The sequence below is a fragment of the Grammomys surdaster genome, unplaced genomic scaffold, assembly GCF_004785775.1.
Source record: "Grammomys surdaster isolate TR1022 unplaced genomic scaffold, NIH_TR_1.0 126185, whole genome shotgun sequence".
NCBI lineage: Eukaryota > Metazoa > Chordata > Mammalia > Rodentia > Muridae > Grammomys > Grammomys surdaster.
In genome coordinates this window covers 7,574,870-7,589,116 of record NW_021620991.1, presented here as the reverse complement: position 1 = coordinate 7,589,116, position 14,247 = coordinate 7,574,870, and the positions used below count along the sequence as shown (strand labels likewise).

The window sequence follows — 14,247 nt, the reverse complement described above, 5'->3', positions numbered from 1 at the left end:
GTGTAGATGGGCTGTAGTGGGGTGAGGTGCTCCAAAAGACTGGCTCTCCTTCATATTCTGAATCATAGGTAATTCTATTATGTAAGGAATTTACAATGTAGTCCATTTTCAAGGCACTAGGGCAAAAAGGTGCTTAGCTCTCTCTAGGCTCAAATCTGGGATTCTGAGATCCAGTCTCAGAGATAACAGTGGATGGTTAGAACCATCCACTGACTCTGCAGATGGTCTCTGGCTCACATATGTGTTTCACAGAACAAAGCCGCAGAGGAGACTTGCAGCCTTTGGTATTGTGTAAAGATGCCCCACGATGTTTACACGACTGGTAAATGACAGGTCTGGATGGGCAGGCTGCTCACCCTTCCCCTGTGATTAATCAATCACACAGCAATGCAGAGAATAGGCTTTAACATTTATTGATCATTGAGGTTGCACTATTCTCAACCTTCACTAGTCCCTGAGTCACACGATTCTTATCCTCACTTTAATTAACATTTTTACCGTGTGTGTGTGTGTGTGTGTGTGTACACTTGCATGTGCACTTGTGTGGTGTCATGGTGTTCATATGGAGGTGAGAAGATAGCTTTCAGGAGAAGCTTCTTTTCTTTTTTCTTTCTTTCTTTTTTTTGGTTTTTTGAGACAGGGTTTCTCTGTGTAGCCCTGGCTGTCCTAGAACTCACTCTGTAGACCAGGCTGGCCTTGAACTCAGAAATCCGCCTGCCTCTGCCTCCCAAGTGCTGGGATTAAAGGCGTGCGCCACCGCTGCCCGGCGAAGCTTCTTTTCTTATACATGACCTCGGAATCACACTCAAGACTGGTATCAGACTTGACAGGATGTATGCACCCTTACCCACTGAGCTACCTCAATAGCCCATCTTATCTCCACTTTTCAGATCAGGAAATTGAGGCACAGTGAGATTTTAAAAACAACTTATACAGAAGTCTCGGTACCTTTAGGATTTAATGACATTTATTTGTGGAGGGGGCATGTGCCACTGCACAAACATGGAGGGCAGAGGACAGCCTGCAGGAGTCGGTTCTCCCCTTGGGGCCCAGGGATCAAACTCATATTTTAGTGGCAAAGCCCTGCCCTGGCAGGCCATCTCACTGGCCCACCTTTGAGATTTAAAACAAGGATCTCTGGCTGCAGAGAGGGCTGGACCTGAAGTGTTATCCTGGAGACTGAGGGCAGCTCTGAGTAGGGAAAGACCAGTAGTTTGGCAGACAAGAACACTGACTGCATCTGGGGCAGTTTTTCAGGAAGACTCAACTTAGTATAAACAAGCAATAGATTTACAAACTGGACAAGCGACTTCAGCTCTGCAGACAATAAGAGACCTCCCTGAAACAACAGATTCTAGGTTATAACCCGGGGACCAGCCTGTTTCCAAATCACCACAGGGACTTGTGGCACAAAGGCCGGTGCCTGTGAGAACACCTGGTTGAAGAACCCCATTCCACAAGCACAGCCCTTCTGGGCTCCTCTGTGCCCTCCAGTCAGTGTCAACTACAGGGTCCAGTCCCAGTCCTGCTGTTAGTGACTCCTGGCTTCTCCCTCTTCAGTGCATACGTAGATTCTGCTGGCCCACCTTCAGAGTGTGTCCAGGAGTTGACAGCTTGTCACATTCTCACAGTCCGCAAATACAAACTATCCTTCTAAGGTGTGTCAAATTGAGATTCTGATGCCAGTGCATGCTCCCTTGAGCTCTCGTGCAGTGGACTCGGATTCCGACACATGCTCTCTTACACTCTCAATGGAAGCCAGTCCCTGGGGTGACTCAAACCTGCTCTTCTCCTGCTATCTGACACCCAGCATTCCAGCAACGCCTGCGTCCTAACCACAGGCAGACCAGTGCTCCAGGTCAGGCTTCCTGGGGGCTGCCCCTCCACTTAAACCTTCTCTAGCCCACTACTGCCTCTAGGGCACGTCTCCTCTCTTCACCCACCTATTCTGGCCCCAGATGTTCCTCTTCATGGAGCTATTTTGTAAGGCAGGTGGCCAGCACTGGGCCCCTCCATGCTTCTGTTTGCCTCAGGGCCTTTCCTCCATCAGCTGGAAGTTTGTCACCCACTGTGGGACAGCCGTTGACCAATGAGAAAGCCCAGACTCCCACTCTAGTCTGCTTTGAGATCTTCCAGAGAGACTCCTCCTCTCCCCTAAAGTCAGTCAGACTGAGGGAGGATGCAGGCTCTGTGACCTATCTTAGCTACTTAGGCCAAGCCCCGCCCTCTCCTTATTCGTCTCTGCCAGCATGACCGATTCCAAGACACACAGGCACTGATACTCCAGGCCTTCCTTCTGCTAAGAACCCTTCCAGAAACAGGAGTAAACACCTTGGGTTTTTCATCTTCTTTGCCTTAGGCCACATGCTCAGGAACTTCTCAAGTGTCCCAGAGCTTTTTTGTTTTGTTTTTGTAGATGGGGTTTCTCTATGTAATAGCCCTGGCTGTCCTGGAACTGGATCTGTAGACCAGGCTGGCCTTGAACTGGGAGATTCACCTGCCTCTGCCTCCTGAGTGCTGGGATTAACCACTCACCAGGCACGTTTTTAATATTCTGGGTTGTTTGTGTTTGTTTTTACATTTATGTTTGTGTGTGGGGGGGTGGGTGCACGTGTGTGCACGTGTGTAAAACCTCATACCATGACAAGAGTGTGGAGGTCAAGGGACAACTTTCTCGAGTTGGTTCCAAGGCTAACCACAGATTGTCACGCTTAGTAGTAGACTCCCATCACCTCCTGCTGAGCTGTTTCTCTGGGCCCCGTGCTGCTTACAGCCTAAACAAACCTATGGAGTTTGTGAGAGGCTGAGTCACAACTACCGCCCTCTAGTGGTGCATGCTGCTCCTCACTCTGCTCACACTGGGCTCAGGACACTAACAGGTCTGGGTTATGTGCTGATTCTATGGGATGGTGTTCCACACAGCCGATGGACCACAGTGTCCCCGCACAGAAAGGTGGAGGGGGCGATTCACTTTTCAAAGATGCTGCCACTCAGCCTCCCTGCCTGTCTACAGGACTCTCACCTCAGCCTGTGGTTCCCTGTAAGTCTTCAAGTATCTGTCCCCAGAGTTCTGGGAGTGAGCAAGAGTGGGAGCCCTAGCCCCTCGGGAAGCAGTCGACTGTGATCAGAACGCAGGGCTAGAGGAAGCCACCCATGCCCTGGCTCATGGCTCAGTATCAGAGGCAGTGAAATTAAGTCACTGAGATTCAGAGGACAGATGTCTGTCTACATGCCACACTGACCAACACTTCCTCTGTCACCTTGTTTAGCTGGAGCCAGACTCCTCCAGGGAGGCCCAAAGGGGCCCTTCCTTCTACCAGGCTTGATATAATGGGTGGCTCAGACCATGTTCCACCTATAACTGATTCAAAGGTGAAATCACACCAAGATCGCAGGCAGGTCCGAGCCTGGAGCTCAAACATGGCTCAAACACAGCACAGCCACAAAACCCCTGACCTTTAATGTCAGGGCTCTGAGAGGGGCCTCTGCAGACCTACTGCATCCAGGCCTGGGGTTCCCATGCACCAAGTCATGAGGCAGTGAGAGGCACTAAACTTTGCTCCTATGCAGAAGGGCTGAGCAGGACCAGAAGCTCACAGTTCACAGAGCTTCTAGGAAGGGCTGGATCATCTTGGGGTACTGATCATTGACCTGTAAAGGCCTGGCTGGCCCTGAGCACTCTGCACAGCTCGGTAGGAGTGTGCTATAGTTATGGGGTAGGAGGGGAAGAAACCAATCACAGTTCTAGCCCAGGGGTTAACAGGTCTTTGGAAGGGAGGGGCAGGGCAGCCTGGAGAGTTAGGACTGGGCTCCTCTCAGCTCTTGACCTCCAAAGGCACATGACTCAGGCACCTCTGCAGTGGAGGATGCCCCATTGTAGTCCACGTAAAGAGGGTGACAAGCATCCTGCTGGGCACCAGGATGGCCAGGAACAGCTTCAGTACCCCCGGGGGACAGCTTGGCCCTTGTTCTCCAGGCTTGCAAAGGGGTCTGCAGGTGAATCTGATGAGTCAATTGTCTGGTAGGCACTATGCTCCTGAGACGGTCCGAAGAAATCTAGAGGACGGAACATGTGGATAGAGAAAAATGAGACCGACCGTGAGGCCTTTTGCTAAGCACAGACAGATCCATCGTCTGCCATGGCTAGTGTTCAGAATCATGATACCAAGGACGACGGGCAGCAGCGGAAGCCCAGACACCAGGGCTTAGGCACGCAGCATCCACTCAATCCTAGCATCTGTATGGGTAGATTTGCAGATGAGAGAAATCTGAGGGTCAGAGAGACAGGCTGATTTGGTGGCTTGAAGCAGATGACACTGGGTTCCAAACTAAACGCAGGTCCTATGGACAATGGCTACTGGCTCCTGTGCCATCTCTGCCCCCAGCAGCACACGATCAGGTATCTGACGAGGGGTGGTTAGTCCTAAACCCACAGGCTCTCTGCCAGGCACCAGGATCCATATAAATCACCACTTCTAGAAGCCACAGAGCCTGGCACAGTCGCTGTACGCAGAAGGCTGGGGCTGGGGGTACAGGACAGGACAGAAGGCACCTGTGTCTCTCACATTTCTCCCTCTGTACATTTGTCCTGAGACCATGAACAAGTCCCAGGGGCAGTGGACCTTCCTTCCTTCCCCCATCTGACCCCCTCACACCCGGGCAGGTCTAGGTGATCAGTGAGATAAACCAGCGTGGGCAGCCATAGCGCTGGCTCTGTCCTCTCTCATGGGATCCCCAGGCTACCTGGACCATGCCCAGCTCCCACAGGAGAACAGGGTCAGACAGGGCAGGAAAATGGCCTGCCCCACTACCAAAGAGGACAGTGTGGGCTGGGCCAGAGGCTAGAAGGCTGGCACACAGGGTTCCCTGGCCTGCCTACCCAGGGAAGGGGTACGCCCCACATGGCAGGAGAGCACACCTCCAGAGCCAGGGCTGGCCGGAAACAGAAGGAAGGCGCTGTCCCTGCAGCCCCATCTGCAGGCCTGCAGGAGAGGCTCCCTGCTGCCTCTGTGAGCCGAACACCTCCATGGCTCTGCTTGTACTCTGGGCTGAGGGAGGACCGCCAAGTCTGCCTATAGTCTGTCAGCAGGAAGAAGTCATACCAGACTGGCAGCTGGGCCAGGGGGGAGGCAGGGTTGAGTGGGACTTACCCGGGCGGAGGGAGAGCTCCCCCCCTCGTTCACGGTGCATGTGGTAGACGAGGCAGCAAGAGAAGGGCTTCAGCAGTAAGCTGAGGATGGCCATGCCGGCACCGAAGCGGCCGGTGTCCCCAGTGGCCACACTTGAGTAGAAGATGCTAATGTAGATGATGTCCAGGAAGATGGTGGCCACCAAGCCACCAAGGAACTGCAAGGAACACCATCACAGGGTCATGGTCACTGACTCCCCACCGGACCCCAAGCTTCCCTCACACACACCAGCCTGGTGACTGGCATCTTGTGACTGGCACCAGCATGGCCTAGGAGTAGGACACAGGAGCCTGGCTCTAGCCGGTTGCCCCAGGATTCCCCACCCCCATCTCCTGCTGTTGGAGTCATGAGGGGCCTGTCTCCAGAACTTCTGAGAGGGAACCCCTTGGAGTCCATCCCATCTGTCTACACTGCAAGAAAACAAGGGGTGATCCCTTTGTAGCTCTCCTGAGGAGCCACTGGGGTTCTGTAACCTGCCCCCATGTCTGTCTTGGGAGGGACAACAGCAGAGGCAGACTGCTGTGTAGGTGGCCTAGCTAGGTTTGCCATGTGCAGGGCTTTAGAACAGAAAAGGGTGGGATATAAGGAAGAGAGAAGACTGGGGGAGATGAGGGGTACACGGATGGAGCCAGTCTCCCCCCCATCAACTCACCATGCCTATGGCATCAATAGAGTCCCTCTGGGCCACAGCCCACACCCCCAGGGCCAGGATAGTGAAGTTTCCCCAAGCATAGGAGCCTGAGAACACCAAGCAGCCCCTGCATAGAGAGATACTATCAGTCAGCCTGTCACCCCTGGAGCTGCCCACCCCTCCCCCAGTTCCTTCCCCTTGCTCCAGGGTCTTAGCCTCCTCTGAGAATAGTCACTCCTGACCCCTGCAGGCAGTTCTTGAAATAGCAAGCAGTGTGCAAACATCATGTGACTCAACACCAACCTTTCTAATGGTTTGGAATAAGATACCTTTTTTGCTGTAGTCTGCGGGGTTCCAGTGAGAGCCCCACCCTTACCTCCGGGCTGCTACACCTCCGAGGCTTCGTTTTCCTGAACACACAGACATTTCTTGCCATCTTAGACCTCAAACGTAGCCTGAGAGATCCACTCCCACGTCGACCTGACCAAGGCCCTCCTTGCTGAAGTTTTCAGATTAGCTCTTATCAACTGATACTACCTACTAGTTTGCTTACTGAGCCGGCGTATCACAGTTAACACAGGGAACTTCCTGGGACCTGGCGCTCCCCAATCGTTCTAAATTCATTCGTTCACAGCTGCTCTTGGAGGGAGGTGTTGTTAATGAGCCTCATTTTACACACTCAAAGTCACAGACCTAATAGGTGACTAACCAGGTCACACAGCCGCACAATGAATGAACATGAGTCCTGCCCACTCCTAGGTATGGCTGAGGAGGTTTTATTGCAGATATGAGCGAGAGACAGCAGAGGCATCTGCAAGGGTCCAGACTGAGTATGGCCAACAAACTGAACAGGGCCGTGAAAGGTGTGGGGGAGGGCATCAGAGCAAGAGAAAGAGGAAAGAGGAGAGGGGGCAAAAAGAGGTCCAGGAGAGGAGCCAAGAGCAGAACCAAGAGAGCAGGTAGCCAAAACGGATCCGGAAGCTGGGGGAAGGGAAGCCCAGATCGTGGGCTGGAAAGGTTTAGGGTAGGGGGCGGAGTGAGAAGTGCTGGGAGGGGCCACGGGTACTGAGTGTTGTTGGGAGAGCTGGGCGGTGCTACAGGTACTGAATGATGTTGGGAGAACTAGGAGGGGCCACAGGTACGGAGGCAATTCGCCTGGGTTTCTTTGGGACCCAAACATCAGCAGGGCTGGGACTGGAACACTGGAATTAGCAATTAGGCCAAGAGGCCCCATGTTTTCCATTCCTCCTTTCCTCTGTCTCGGGAAAGCACGTGTGAGCTCATCCTTCAGGGAAAGTGACACCCCACCCCCTGCTGATTACATCGTTCACAGCTGTTGGCCTGGGGACTGCCCTTCAAAGCACACGTGATCTCAGTGGTTTCCTGACTTGTTTTTGGCAGCTCCAGACACATGACCAAAGTGACAGCGAGGTCAAGCTGCATCCCGGAGCCCCACTTAGGGGCTTGGTTAGTGTGCACTGCCGAGGGGGCCAATCCTTATCCCGCTGTGCAGACGGAAAGCAGACCCAGCCCTGCTAAATGTGATGGACTGAAACACTGCAGAACAGGATCTGACCAGGCTGACAGGACCCGGGAGCACGCACACACTGACCCCAGGGAAGTGCAGACAAAGACCCCAGGTGACACAACACACAGCCAGGAGACTGTGAATACAGCCAGACATCCAGAGTCACTTACCAGGTTGTCAACAGCCAGTGAACCAGGAGAATAACCTGTGGTACAAGGATAGGGGTTAGATAAGTCTGCGAATGCCAAGTCACAGGTGGTGAACCGTTTCTGGAACACACGGGAGGCTCCTGCCTGGCACCTACAAGGGTCTCACAAGTGTCTTAAACTCCAGCAACGGTAAAGAGTCTGTGGTAAAGAGGACCCTGGCCAGCTGCAGGTGCCACTCTCCCTGTTTCCAAGGGCTGGGGCTCCTCTAGGGAGCCCAGACCATGAACCCTGGAATCACTCCCTGAATGGGAAAATAGGAGGGACCTCCAACAAGGGGAGAGTTCTTAGGACCTGCCCAGAGCTTTGGGCCAATGGGACGGCAACCACAGTGGCTAAGGGTTGCAGGTTGGGGAGCAAGGAGGTGGGGCTGGGACTCAGTTGGTAGACTGCTTGTCTAGAGTGCTTGAGGCCCTGAGTTCAATCCCCAATTGAATAAACTGCATAAATCAAGCACAGCTGTGCACGCCTGGAGTCTCAGCACTAGGAGTGGGTGGGGTGTGGAGGCAGGAGGATCAGGGGTTCAAGACTAACCTAAGCCTGTTTCAAAACATATAAAAACACAGTAAGGGTGGAGGTGAGAAAGCAGCGGCCGGCAGCTCAGTTTTCAAGTTTAATGACCGAGGGGAGCTTGAGACATCACATGACTCATGTGAAGGACAAAATCCCTCCACCCTGCATGGATTTCTACAGTATCTTTTGACTGTGTTTGACATCCTTGAAATCACATCCCTGGCCCTGGATATGCCTCGTCGGGTAATCCAGAGGGCACTGCCTAGACACCTAAGATAGGAAGGGCGGATGCCCTGAGAAGATCTGGGCACTGTCAGCTACAGCGGGTTACAGGCTTCCAGGACTAGTGCTGAGGGCAACTAAGAAATCAGTCAAGCCAAGGCAGGGAGCCAGGACCAGCCCTCTGAGTGGGAGGAGGGTGTGGCCCAGGCAGAGGCCCCAGTGGAGGCACAGACTTCCTGGGAGACCAAGAACTACTGGTTAAGCTGAGAGCAGGCAGTGTACTCTACCAAGACAGGCAGGCAGGAAAAGGCCCAGGCACTGTCAAACCTGCCTACAGGAAGGAACTCTGCAGGAGGATGCCTGGCTCGCTGACCAGCTAGTCTAGCCAAATCAGTTAGCTCCAGGTTCAGTGGGAGCGCCTGTCTCAAGGGCAAATGGCAGAGAGATAGTACAGGACACGCATGCAAAGGACTATCAAGAAACTGCTCCTCAGGCTGGGCATGAGGGCATACACCTTTAATCCCAGCTCTCAGGAGGAAGAGGCAGGTGGGTCTCTTTGAGTCTAGGGCCAGCCTGGTCTATAAAGAGAGTTCCAGGACAGCCAAGGCTGTTATACAGAGAAACCCAGTCTCAAACAACAACAAACAAACAAAAACAAAACGAAAAAAGAGACTAAGCTTCTAATACCTCAGTTTCCCTATCTTTGTAATGGGAACATTACAAAGTCCTCAGTGGTATGACTTTCAAGTAAGCTGCAGGGAGAAACAGAGCCAAATGGCCTAGCCCTTCCTGGAAATGCACAGCAGTAGGAACCAGTAGCCAGGAACCTGCTAGCTCCTATTCAGGGAAACAGGAGTCTGAGGCTTCTCAGAGAGAAACTGGGAAGGAACCAGGCCACAGATGGAAGGGAGCAGAGCCAGAGCTGGGGGACTCTCTTCCCCAAATGAGGCCAACAGGTCAGGGCAGCAGGGGTCACTGACGCTGGACAGAAAATACAGGACCCTCTCTGTATCGTAGAGATGGTGTGTATCACACAGGGAACCTTGGCTTCAGGAGAAGCAGGTGCTTGCCAGTTCCTGTCATTTGATGTCCCTATGCTTGTCCACCTCATTCCTGGGGCGAATCCTCGCTCTGCAGTAATTCTGTCAAAGCCCTACTTCTAGACCACACTCCATGGAACCTTCTGCCTACGCTGTCTCCAGGGCCAACTGGAGCAGAACTCTCTAGAGAGACTCAGAACACCAGGTCCAATTTGAAAGCCAAACGACAGCTCAGATGCAAAGCCCAGATCAACCACCCCTGTTCTGAGCTTGCTTTCTGTCTGGCTTTGTTTCAGGGGCTTGCAAAGGTAGACGACCTGTTTTCTGGTCTGAAGGTTGTTTTTTGTTTGTTTTATTTCTCTGTTTTTGTTTTGTTTTGTTTGGGACAGGGTTCTCTGTGCGGCCCTGGCTGTCCTGGAACTCACTCTTAGACCATGCTGGCTTCGAACTCACAAAGATCCTCGTCTGTCACGAGCCATAATCGGACAAGCTAATAATTAGCAGTTGATCATCCTGAAATGCTTGCCTCAGATTATTATATAATCTGCGGCAAGTGTGCCCCATTCAGCAAGGCTGTGGTCGGACATATTTTAGGAAAGATCCTGCTATTAATATGCTTTTCCTATTATTATTACTAAACATATGCAACAATCACTAAGCAATAACACATCCCTTTGGAGCAGATCTCTGCAGACCCACGAAGATGTACTGTCTTGTAGTGATGCTATATAGACAAATAGATGACTTCTTAAGTCTTAATGATGATCCTAAAAGAATTCCTAAAATTATATCAATGATTATTAAGCTCTTTTATAGTGGGACTGCTATTAAGTCCCTTTCTGATCATCAAAACTGCAATGAAAACTCTGCCAGTCTCCCAAGTGTCATCAGTTTATTTGCCCTTAGATAGTAACCAGACTCTCTCCTGCTCAGAACACATTCCAATGTGGTTGTAAAACAATTAACCAAGTGTCACTCAAAGGGAACTCATGATTTATTATAGGTGCTAGGACAGAAGAGAAAATATTGCCTGGGTTTATCTATACAAAACTTCACTAATTTCTTAGTTATAGTTTTAAACCTTCGGTGAACCTGTGGAGCTAGACAGGTGATGGATGTTTAGTCAGATAATTACTCCTAATGGATATGCATGTAAACATTCTCTGTTGTAAACTTCGATTTCAATTTACGATTTGAATTTTGGCGTGAACTTGTGAAGAACTTTGTAACATGTGATCAGGTACTCTGAATGATGTATAAGACAAAGGGACGTTCGTTAGTGGCTCACCTTTTCTCTCTCCCACTCTTTTTGGCTCTCTCTCTCTCTCTTTCTTCTTTCCTTCTTCTTTCTTCCCTGCTTAGAATCTCTCCACTTAAAATTTTTCCTTTGTTAAAATTTTTTCCTTTTTCCCCACTTAGGACCTTCCTGCTTTTTCTCTTAGATAGCTTTCATAGGAAACTTTTTACACTTAGTAATAAACTACAATAACTTCTTTAAGTGTCTTTTCTTCCTGCGATCTCAAACCAACAGACCTAAGTTAGAGCCTGGCAGCTCCAGCAGAGAGAGTGCAAAGGCATTGCCTAATCCTCTGCTGTCCCTGGGCTGAGGTGCTAGTGGCCAGAAACTGCAGTTTCTGGACAGAGGATACCAGAGGGCAGGCCAGCTACAGTAGCCTAACCCTAGGTCTTACCCACTGCCGACGCTCTTCCCATCCTCTTCGGCTGCCTCAAGAAGAACCGACTGGAGGAGAAGAAAGAAGAAGCACCTTCTCCAGCACTCATCTCTTCTTACACCATCACTACCGGACACGTGGTCTGAGTTTTGAATCCCCTCATCACCCTAAAAGTCACAGCTTGTCTTCATCTCTTGTTACAGTGAGCAAACTGATACACAGAGAGGTCAAGAAACCTCCTCAATGTCACACAGATAACTCTGTCAAAGCCTGGCCCTCTCTCCACTGTCAGGATCTTCAAGGTCAAAGGCGGGGCGGAGGGAAGTGAAGTTTAACTTAGAAAAGGATGGGTCAGCAGAAGTCTACAGGCCCTGAGGATTAATTAACCCTTTGGGACTATGGACTGTGCTTCAGTGGTAGAAAACTTGCCTGGCATGTGGTACTCAACCACAAGAAAACAAAACAAGCCTTTGTTCACCACTCCCTAAGGAGGAGGGGTTGGAGAGGTCCCAGAACTCAACTTAATACATCCCTGTATGTCCTGTGCAAACATTTGGTTGCCTATTAGACAAAGCCGTAGGATGCCCCCAGGACTGCTAAATTCAAGGGCTACCCAGGAGGAGAGGCAGGTCCTGCCCTGGTCATCTGGCAGACTTTGGAGTCAAACCATGGAACGGATCCTAGCTCCACACATGAACTTGGGCAAGTCGCCTGACACACAATGGCCACCTCCTGTTCAGTGCAGCAGGGGCTCCTTGACTCTGGAGGAGTGTGGTAGAGGTACATCAAACACCACAGCAGGCCTCGGTGCTGGCCGGCTCCCTGCTCCCTCCTCCCCCCTCCCAGGGCTTCACAAGCCTAGTCCAACCTGAACAGCTTCAAGCTTAGCTCCTGCTTAAGACAAACATGAGTGAAGCTCAGTTAGGGACTGACTTCTTTCACAGAGCCTGGGCCAAGTGCTGAGAATAGAGGACGCCTTTTAAAAGACAGGGTGGACTGAAAGGGGCAGCCATGGCGTCCCAGCTGCCTTCCATAGGGTTACCAGATCTTGCAGACAAAACAACGGAACACCCAGGCTCATTCTGAATTTCAGCTTGTGAATAATTCAGTGTGTCCCCAATACTGAGACACACAGTAAAACTTTGTCATTGATGAGAAGCCCAAAAGTGACTGGATGTCCTTCCTGCGCATTACTTCACAGCCCCTAGTACTCACTTGCTTCTGACTGGCCACCGATAAGATCCAAGGGGCTTTTCAATCAGATCAGGGGAGGGCCTAGTCTTTGCATTCAGGGCCCAAAAGCCTGCTAGCTCACATTTGTGACGGGTACACTGTACCTGTCAGGTTTTAAAAGTTGACGTAGGCTATCAAAATCAAAGTTAGCACTAAGCAACTGATACCAGGAAATGGAAAGCACTGGAGCTGCATCTTCAGGGGATCGAATCCTGACTATACCACTTATTTCTTGGGAGACTCTGGCAATTTACTTGTATGATCTAAGCTGAAGTTTGCACCCCAATAAAGGAACAAAACTCCTCTGGTCAGGTATGGTGGTGCATGTCTTTAATCCCAGCACTCAGGAGACAAGAGCAAGCAGATCCCTTGTGAATTCAGACAGCCTGATTTGTGTAGTGAGTTCCAGGTCAGCCAGAGCTAGATAGCAGTAAACAAAAACAACAGAGGACAGCTTCAGCTTTCTCAGTGGAGGACTGGGATTAAGAAAAGCAACATAGGCTGGGGATATGGCTCAGTTGTAGAGTGTTTCCTTATCCTTCGAGAAGCCTTGGGTTTCATCCCCAATACTGTACAATCCTGACACTGGAGAGGTGGAGGCAGGTGGATCAGAAGTTTGAGGCCATCCTCAGCTACACAGAAAGTTCAAGGCTAGCCTGTACCACACGAGTCCCTAACTCAAATGAATAAAACATATCAGCCCATAAATACCACATTTTTCTCACCTGTTCCTATGTTTTATTATTATTTGTTAGTGTGCAGTACTGGGATGCAACCCCGGTCCTGGTGTGAGTTACTCAGATGTTCTACCATTGAGACTCATGCTGTCCTCGTAATTGTTTGAGCAGAATAAGGCAGAGCCTGACCGCTAGGCTGCCTCACACCAAGCCCTGCAGTCGTCTGTAAATCTCTCCCTAGATAATGGATCCACTCAAGCTCATTCCTTTGCTACCATCTCCCTCCAGCTGCTAGCCAGCCGCTTAGGAATGGGAAACCGGCCAGAGCAAGTCAGAGCCCAGCCCATGTGTAAATCACTCAACTGCTCCAAAGCCATCTCTTATCTTCCGTCCCTTTCGTCTCAGACACAGAAGGGTGGTGCTAAATGGTTTTAACATCTGGGAATCTGAGGGTTTCAAGGAGTTTGCACCAAAGGCCCAAGATGGCCGGTTTACTTCCAGGTCCACACCGCTCTGGCCGAAGCTAAGTGGCCAGCACCTCTGTTGCAAACGAGGAAGGCTGAGTGAGAAAAATAACTTAGGAAATGAAGACATCGTAGGCAGCCCGGCTGCCCAGAGCCCAGCACAGGCTCTGGGGTTTTTTGCTTTTAGGAAACCTCTCCAGTTCCTGCTCCTTAATTACGAAATAAGGACGCTGCATGCGGAAATTAGGGAGAAGCATTTGTTTGGGGACACCGGATTTCTCCTAACTTGCACCAGCACACAGAAGGACCCACCCGGACCGCACTGACCTCTCAGGAGGAAAGGTGTCCCTGTCCTGCTGTCGGGGACACCAGGAACACCGGCCCGGGCGGTCCGGGACCCGTGCCAGCCTGGGTCTATCCGGTAGGGGCGGCCCTGTCCGTCTCTGTCCCCAGGTGTCCCTCTCGGTGTCCGCCGCCTCCTCCCCGGGGCTCTGCGCCTTCCCTTCTGCTCCGACTCCGTTCCCTAGGTTCCTGAACCCCCGCCCGCCCCGGCCGCGCGGCCACCTTCAAGTTCACCGCAGGCAGCTCCATCCCGACCCGGCGGAAGGCACCTGAGCGACGGCCACGGGGACTCCTGGGCTCCGAACTCGGGAACAAACTTCCTGGCCCCGCCCGTCGCGTTGCGCCAGCTCCAACGGCGTGAGGCCAACCCGCGCGGCCACGTGACTGCGGCCGGTTGCTAGGAGACGGCGTCTAGCAGCTGGCTCTTGTTGCAAGGCTCAGGCTCCTGCTACCACGACTGCCTAGGCCTCACCCAGCGGCTGTACTTCAAGCAGAAGGTCGGGATTTCTGCAGCCTAGGGCCCAACGGG

At 51.7% G+C, this 14,247-nt stretch overlaps 1 protein-coding gene across 1 annotated transcript; it reads right to left on the bottom strand.

Moving 5' to 3' along the window:
* Positions 1 to 945: 945 nt before the first annotated feature.
* Agtrap (angiotensin II receptor associated protein) lies at positions 946 to 14,039 on the bottom strand. Its single transcript, XM_028757990.1, has 5 exons — positions 13,941 to 14,039; positions 7,519 to 7,553; positions 5,842 to 5,947; positions 5,151 to 5,346; positions 946 to 4,056 (listed from the first exon to the last, which is right to left on the bottom strand). Exons 1-5 carry the CDS (start codon positions 13,965 to 13,967, stop codon positions 3,938 to 3,940), a joined length of 483 nt encoding a protein of 160 aa, XP_028613823.1. The 5' UTR covers positions 13,968 to 14,039; the 3' UTR covers positions 946 to 3,937.
* Positions 14,040 to 14,247: the final 208 nt, after the last annotated feature.

Bases quoted from the DNA above. Each gene is read 5' to 3' on its own strand.
- Agtrap (XM_028757990.1), bottom strand. From the start codon at position 13,967: ATGGAGCTGCCTGCGGTGAACTTGAAG. The intron at 7,554-13,940 runs GTGGCCGCGCGG...CTTGTACCACAG, and splicing joins TGCCTGCGGTGAACTTGAAG to GTTATTCTCCTGGTTCACTG. The intron at 4,057-5,150 runs GTAAGTCCCACT...TCCGTCCTCTAG, and splicing joins GGAGCTCTCCCTCCGCCCGG to ATTTCTTCGGACCGTCTCAG.